The 8,610-nt window shown below is 33.0% G+C and overlaps 1 protein-coding gene across 1 annotated transcript; it reads left to right on the forward strand.

The window, feature by feature from the left end:
- Positions 1 to 2,104: 2,104 nt before the first annotated feature.
- On the forward strand, positions 2,105 to 3,770 carry Syt1 (synaptotagmin 1; the record flags this gene model as incomplete). Its single annotated transcript, XM_002117706.1, has 4 exons — positions 2,105 to 2,183; positions 2,358 to 3,004; positions 3,145 to 3,265; positions 3,466 to 3,770. The coding sequence occupies 4 exons, from the start codon at positions 2,105 to 2,107 to the stop codon at positions 3,768 to 3,770; spliced, it is 1,152 nt and encodes a 383-aa protein (XP_002117742.1).
- Between the last annotated feature and the right edge of the window lie 4,840 nt (positions 3,771 to 8,610).

An 8,610-nucleotide genomic window follows, 5' to 3' on the forward strand; every position in this document is an offset into this window, starting at 1 on the left:
CTTCCTTGTGATCAATTCTCCGCAAGAATAAATTCTTCCTTTGCTCTAAGATCTAAAGTGTATCTCATTGATTTCACTGAAGGTCTATCTACTATATCTTCATAAACATACTAACACTTGTTAAGGGCCAAGTCTTGACGCGTGCAATGTTGGGAAAACTATTTCTTTCTTTTTATAAAACTAAATCCTAACCTTTTCCACTTGCCCCAAATAAAGGAACTACATATAGGTCAACCTTGTACTACAAAAAAACGCGTTTTTCGTTTTTCTAATGAAAGTAAACCTACCTTATTACGATAATGTGTATACCCGTTGTTATAAGCAGCGTGTGTATTATCGTTAATTTAAGACGGTTATGATTGCTATACATTTCAACTTGAAGTTATATCGTTTATTTATTAGATTAACGGGGCCAATTTGTGATGTACCATATACATGAATAACTCATTAACTAGTCATTTGAATTAATATAGGAGAAAAGTGATATCTAGAACTGGAAGCGCTCATGCCCATGTACAGTTACATACAGTAATACAATTATCGTAGTTCCATGCTTGGCTAATATATAGAAATGTACCTTGTATTTGTGTTTTCTCTCTAACATTATGATTAATTATTAATAGTAGGATGAGCCCATTACGGTACTTTAACACGAATCAGTAATGATTTCTTGGTAACAAAGAAATCGATCTAAATTTAGATTATTCATTCATAGAATTCATAAATTATTGGGCGGGTGCAGATGAAGTATATAAATAATTGACGTAAGTAGATCTTTTGTCAGCGAATGTGCGTTGCTAAGGCTGACTTTATAAGTATCTACGCAGGTGTTCAGAGTTGCCGTACTGCTGTACTGTATATCAATCGCAAGAGTATAGACAATTCCATTCTATTTATACTTCGACTAGAATCTTTTAAACAAAGGTCGCTGTCTTATTATCGTCTTGTTTTAAAATTTAGCAAGTCAGCAACGGCGTAAAATGTCATATCTGAACGATAACGTTTTCCCAGTTATCCAATCGTTGTAACGGCCAATGCTATCACCAGGTCAAAGTAGTTAAAAGCACTTGATAAACCAGTATTTGGCGAAGTAAGTAAAGGTAACAAGTTTGTTCCTTAAAAAAATATTACCCGAACGACGTTCTAATATTATTTATAAAACGTAGCAAGGTCTACGTAAGAACAACACGGTAAGTTAGAGTGATTTTGATATTGACTAACTAAAGCAAATTATTGACATTAAATGTGTATACTCTCGCCGGTTCATAAATTTGAGATCCTTCGCAAATAGCAATTCCTGATTTCACTTGCGACTTTTTTATTTCAATATTTAATCTCAGAATGTGATCATTGATCAAAATTCGTATAAAAACAGCGTGAAAAAACTTTAAATCCTACATTTTATTGGAAAATTATTATTTAAAGGAATTAAAAGCAAAAACATTAATTTATTTTAAGAGAAAATGATTGTAGTTGTTACTGTGAATGATAAGGTAGAAAGAGTTATATCTGTTTCTATTCAAAGACATATAGCCTAAGTCACTTTACAAAATCAGAATCACTGAGTTAGTAATATCAAAATAATAACGAAATAACCAAAAATGTAGATAACTCGCAATGATCTAGCGCTGTTTATTAATTCAAAATTTTGTCCCGAAACACTACTTTAGCTAATGATTACGTACGATATGTATGGATAAGTTTCATGTAGTATATCTATTCGGCGATCTGTATGAGAAGCAGTTATGTATACGATAGTATACCATTTATCAACTTTAAATAAATGAGAAGCTGTCATAGACATCAAGTAACGAATGCTATGTAGAGCAAAATTAGAAATGAGAAAATATTCGTATATCAATTTAGATGTCGAACAATTTTAGGAGCAATATAGAGTATTATTAGTGTCTAATCGTCCGCGGAATATAAATCCTTTGCTTATTTTGAAAGATAAGAATGACGATGTTACGGTAGTTCGTTATCTTGATCCTACAGTATTACATGAAAAGCAGATTATATTGATTAACATTTAAAATATACTTTCCTTTGATAGTTCTAGATTTTACTCTCAGCGTACTGCGAGAGATAGCCTATCTGTTGTAGTATGGTCTCTACAACTAGCAGCATCTATCAAACTACAACGTCTACGGGGCATTTACCGCAGTGGTTAAAAAATTTTCCATGTAAGATAACTTATTGCATACTTATTTTACGAATGTGTAGATTTGTGCTTTATAAATATTAAATGTGCTGGCCTGTTTAGATTCTTGTATGTATCACGATACAGTACAATATTTCGATTAGGCGATTTAGATGTTAATGCCGATATCATTTTTACTTCGATAAATACATTTTAGTGCCATTGCCAGCAATAATAGCGATAGCCGTAGCATGTGCTGTGCTTGTGTTCGCTTTAGTATTATGTATATGCTGTAAATGCTGTTGCAGAAGAAAAAAGCCAAAAAACGATAAAACTAAGCAAGGTTTCAAAGAAAAAGTTAGTTTACAGTCAGCGCAATCTTTGGGAGTAAGCTTAAAAGAGCGAGTTCAACCAGAAGTTGAAGGAGTGAATAAAGAAATGGAATTAGAATCAAAGCAAATAGACCCTTCTGAATATGTTGGGGAATTAAAATATGCAATGGAATACGACTTTCAATCTTCCGAGTTAACTATTACCGTTTTGGAGGGAAAAAATTTTCCAGTAATGGATATAGGTGGAGCTTCAGACCCTTATGTTAAAATTTATCTTTTACCAGATCGAAAGAAAAAATTGGTTACTAAAGTTCAGTACAAAACGCTAAATCCAATATTTAATGAATCAGTAACAATTAAAGTACCATACAGTGAATTACAAAATAGAACAGTACTATTCTCAGTATATGATCATGATAGATTTTCTAGACATGATGTTATCGGCCATTTACGTATTCCAATCGCAGACGTAGATTTGTGCGAAAACTTAGAGCAATGGTCTGCACTGGAAAAGGCAGACTCAAGCAAGGAGGTATGAGTTTTAGCTATCGGTTAGAACAGATGTTCATATTGACTCTTTGCAACTTACATTCTACTAGCTCACACCGCTAAACGTAGGGTTATTATAATTAACCGCTATTTTTATTAACCCTAACCCAATGATTGACACAGGGGAAATCGGAACTTGGTGAGTTATGTTTCTCCTTACGATATGTCCCAACCGGTGGAAAATTAACTATTGGAATTATGGAAGCTAAAGGATTAAAAAAGATGGATGTCGGAGGATCGTCGGGTAAGACTATACATAACCAGCTATAGGCGCGTTCGACATGCGACACTTTTTTTAATCTTAAACTGTTACAAAGCCTGAATTGTATTATAGCTGCATTGTCGATACATAATGTAATACGAGTATACGAGGTATTATAATTTAAGTAAAATCACAACTTCTTATAGAAATTATGTTCGTTAACTGAAAAATTACATATCTAGATCCATACGTCAAAATTTCGTTAATTATTGATGGTAAGAGGATAAAGAAGAAAAAGACTATTGTAAAGAAGAGAACATTAGATCCTGTTTGGAACGAAGCGTATATGTTTAAAGTACCTTTCGAAAAAATTAAAGACACAAAAATTGTCTTGGCAGTAATGGACCATGACAGGCTTGGTAAAAGTGACCTTATAGGGCAAGTCGTGGTAGGGGGGTCTGAATCAGGAGCTGAGTTGCGTCATTGGAGTGATATGCTGTCGTCTCCTAGAAGGCCGATAGCTCAATGGCATGTTCTCGTCGATTAAATGGTGTGAATTTTAGGATTAAAGTAAAGTTAAAATTATAGTCGCTATCTGGAGAGTTGCAAATATTTAATTAATAGACGCTCTAGTGCCATTAATAAAATGATAATTTGTTGATTGAAGAACTTTAATTTTGAGTGGCAAAAATAAACACAATACGATAGAATAAATGAAAGAGATAGTATTCTGGATGTTAAAGATTTTCAATCAAATACGTATAATAAAATCAGATATCACAATAGCTTTATTGAAACGTATAAGAAAGTGCATGTAGCTTGAATGTTACACAAATGCTGCTTGTAAATATGCAGTTATCGAATTTAATTCCGATCACACTTAAAACTAAGACAGCACGAGGTCCCATTTCATTTACTGTGCGTAGATATCTGAAATTCTGAATTGATTTACAGTTAGTTATCGTTTTAGTGTAATGACTTCGATATGTTCGTTATAAACTGTCATACAAACAGCTCCAACAAATTGTTGTATTAACTATATGCTGTAGTATGGCATGAGTATTATAATTAGATGTGTAATCGTAAGACTCACTATACATAAAATTACGAATGTATCACATTTTGGAGAAAGAGGTGGGTTTTGTCACTAGTAAATGCAGTCTAGTATTCTGATGCGAACATCAAATTTACGATTTACGACACGTTAATATCACTTACTGAATACAGTATTGTTGTAAATGGCATTTACGGAGCAGTGCCACAAACAACTAGCATATCTACTTATTTATTTATTTATTATATAACAGTGTACAGAATAGCGACTTCGTGCACGATTACGTTATTGATCATGTGATTAGAAATAATCTATCATAATATAAGGATCTGTGCCTCTGGATCTTGATAATAGAAACGTTTAAGGTGCAGCTTCACTAGTGGATATGCATGCGACTTCATACCAATAAGAATAAAAGAACTCAGAAAAGCTTATATAAACAACAACAATCCTTGCGTAAATGAGCTTAAACGAATATGTGTTTTTGGCTTCAATTAATAAATGAAAAAGAATAGGATTGACAATTTCCACGATATGTAACGATTTAAGGTGTATTTACCGGTGACTAACTACGCCAAGTACTTACGCTGTACCTTGACCTGCCTGCTGCCTGTACCTGTATTGAGATCATATTGATTCTGACAGTTATAACTGATATCAGCGCAACTGGCGCAACTCTGGTTCGTAATTTACTGTACAGTAGTGTACTGTACTGTATACTGTACAATAGTCTTTTGCAGCAGTACAGTACAGTACTGTACAGTACAAGTATACTGTACTGTACTGTACTGTAGGCTCAGTATCGTACTGTACAGTACAGTACAGTTTACGAAAGTACGATATAGCGGAGCTCGGCATGCGCATCTGCGATTATACAGTGTACATTTTTATTTACAATAGTGCACTGTGCACTCCGATGAGCAGGAGCAAAACGAATTTACTACTGTATTTCTGCAGTTCGGGAATTTGCCAGTGAAGGCTGAAAACTATTTAATTAAGCTAGGTAAAAAAGCCTGATTTACGATGTAAAGAAAACTGGCATTAGCATACCGATTGAGATTATTAATTGCCTAATTGAAATGCGAAATTAATTTACCAAAGTAGCTATGTATAGATTTTAATTAACATACTGTTACAGAATGTCTTCTAGGTTGCGGCCAGGTAGAAGAAAGCGAGCAGAGGCCCCTAGTACTAGCAGTCAGCCACTCAACGAAAATACTGAAGCTGTGCAAGATGGAATTATTAACTGGGGAAAACTTAAAAAAATACGTTCTGAAACGTTAACAGCTGCGGACGAATTATTTATTAAAGATATGTTGAAAGTATTGGTGTAGTATTTAGTGTCATAATCATACAAGATTTTAAAGTAATATGATAAGACTCGATTCACATCGACCCTTATTTTATAATATTTCTATTTACTGTATAGATCCAATTTACAGAGAGTGAAATAGAAGCAATTAACATCAAACAAACGACCCTCTTACTGAACGTACTGAAAACATTTGCAAGGGTATCAATTACTTGATCGTAAATTTTGTAAAATATAATTTGATATGTATGCATAGTGCTCTAAGTTACTCATGTTTATACTATACGGTGGTTCTATTGGTAGTATCAACAACCGTAAAACTCTCACACTCTTTCATTATATACTCGTATTAGAATAAATTGGAAAAAGTTACAGAAACTGAAAGAGAGACTGAGAAATGGATTAGCAAATTTAGAACTACAGGTTGTGCATTTTGTAGAAGTATTTTTATGAAATTTAAATAGCTAACCAGTGAATACGACATAAAGATTAGCTGTGTTATAATCTGCTTATATCGTTACAGAACAGGAATTACTCAAGGAGCTTCATCAACTTGAGAATGAGCGTGATGAAATACAGGTGGTAATACATATGTACAGTAACTCCTACATCAGTAGGTAGTCTCATGTCCTTTATCATTTATAGCAAGCTACTGTAGCACAAGCGGGAAGTGGTCGCGAATTAATATTGCTTATCAGTGAAAAAAAAGAATTACAAAGGAAAATTCAGGTTTTATTTAGAATCATTTCCTTATTAAAAAGCTCAGTAGGTTCATTTTAAAGTTTATAAGCTCTGTAATTTGTAGTCACTTGAACTTAGACTAAGAGAAACAGAGAAACAATCTAATGATTATCAAGAAATCAACAATAGGGTAAACAAGTGATTGATAATTGTAAGATTTCTAGCTTAAATATTTTTAGGGCTACACGGCTAGCAGTCAATCATACTAGCAGTTAATGTATATGAGCTGATGTATACACATACATATACATGTATGTTTATATGAATATATATGTTATACGGATATTGCATACAATATATATATATATATGTGAATAGTTCTGAAATCCTCAGCGAGAATTATCAACTAACAGTTAACCAAAATTATCAATACTTTTCAGTTGCAAGAGGATCTCACATTTTCTCAGGATCGAATAACTGAACTCAAGCTTGAAGTAGGTGACTTAGTCATGTAGGACTCTGTACTGCCTTTCTCTCGATTTGATACCGTATTTTTACAAGTGTGATAGGCTTCATTCGGATGTCAGAGAGTACCAGCAACAATTGCAAACGCAGGTATAAAATCATTTAAATTGCCGAAGCAATGCTTTAAATCATAAGACTGATGTCTAATTATCCAATCTATTTAAATGTGTATATATAAATACACAAAAAATTTATACTGCTACATACTCGTATAGGGTAATAGTCTGCAGCTGAAACATCATGGAAGTGATATTGAAATCAAAGAAAAAATGAGGACTAGAAACCGTGAACTTTCGCAAGCTCTCGATGAAAATAACGTAAGCAACTATTAGTACCAGTATAGTCTCTTTGACAAAATTTTTGATCACTTATATATATAGTTAGATAATATGCAAATAATTGATATACAGTTTGCTTCTCAAATACTGTTTTTTACGAATCTATATGCTATACTATATTTATATTTCTTAAACGAAAGAGACTGCGCAATGAAAATTTGGAACTCACTGAAATAATCAGAAAATTAACGAAGCAAGAGGAGCAGTATGTTCAAGAAATGGACAAAACTACAATTAAAATCAATAACTTTAAGGTATTTCTAGATGCGTGTTCTTGGGTTGCACACGGTCGCTAGTAGATTCCGATCGTGATTATAACCGCTTTAATATTGTTCTTAAATTAAAGTAAACTTTATCTTGAGTAGGAATCAATACTGAATACTAATGCGCTTCTTGATAAAGCTGCGAAAGAAAGAGATTATTACAAACTAAAGGTTACGTTAAAGCCACATGAACTACATGTGCTATTATACTTGGCAGGCTAATCAATATTTTATTAGGATTTAAATTATCATTAAGTATCATTAAGATGCTGTAATACTGAACGATATAGTACAGTAGACCACTACAGTATGTTATGGAAGCATTGATTGATTACAATTAAAGTTTCGATCTTTTTTTGAATTAATAACGGTTTTTAGAAGATTGTGAAACTTACAGGATTCATCTATACGATTTAATACAGGTGGAAGAATTATTACAATTTTCCAATAAGAAATCAGACCTAGAGAATGAAGTTATGAAAGCTGTTAGTCTGCGAGCGAAGGAATGGCAGGTAAATTCATATTAAACCGATAAAACCATGTATGTTTATACTGTGATTGATTATATTACTTTAATATTACTGGAAAGTATCGGTTAAAAACCATAAAATGAAGTGATAATTAACATACGATCGGCTGTAAATCTGAGATTCAATACATTAAGAATTCACGTACAGAAGCCTAGTATCAGCGAATATTGTAATTGCAATGTATCTACTATACGTTGGGTTACAAAGAATGCTTGGAATACAAGAATTTTTTAATTCATCTTTTTAGGATGAGATTAACAAAAAGGATGGAGAAGTTTTGAAGTCTGAAACGGTAATTAAAGAACTTCGAGAACAACTAACAGCTTACCAAATGGACACAGATCGTGCATCGGTTACGGCGCTTACGCAAGCATTGGTAGAAAAGGAACAACAAATTCATACTATGCAGAAGGAAATAACCGTAATGACAGAAGAATTAAACGCAGTTGCAGCCCAAATGGAAGATCTAAAAGAAGAAAGGGGTAGCTACCATTGGTAGTGTAGTTTGATTACAGTTCTAAATATTATACATTAAGATTGAAATTGTATTTTATTGAATTAAGGAAGCGCTTTTCAAGTAAAGCATATTGATCAGATAAACATTTTGCAAAAAACGAATAAAGAATTGGAAAGAAATTTGAAACTTGAGCAAGAACGCTCTAGAAAGGCCGAGGAAGAGGCTTA

This window comes from Trichoplax adhaerens, genomic scaffold (assembly GCF_000150275.1).
Source record: "Trichoplax adhaerens TRIADscaffold_28 genomic scaffold, whole genome shotgun sequence".
NCBI classification, from domain to species: Eukaryota; Metazoa; Placozoa; class Uniplacotomia; order Trichoplacea; family Trichoplacidae; genus Trichoplax; species Trichoplax adhaerens.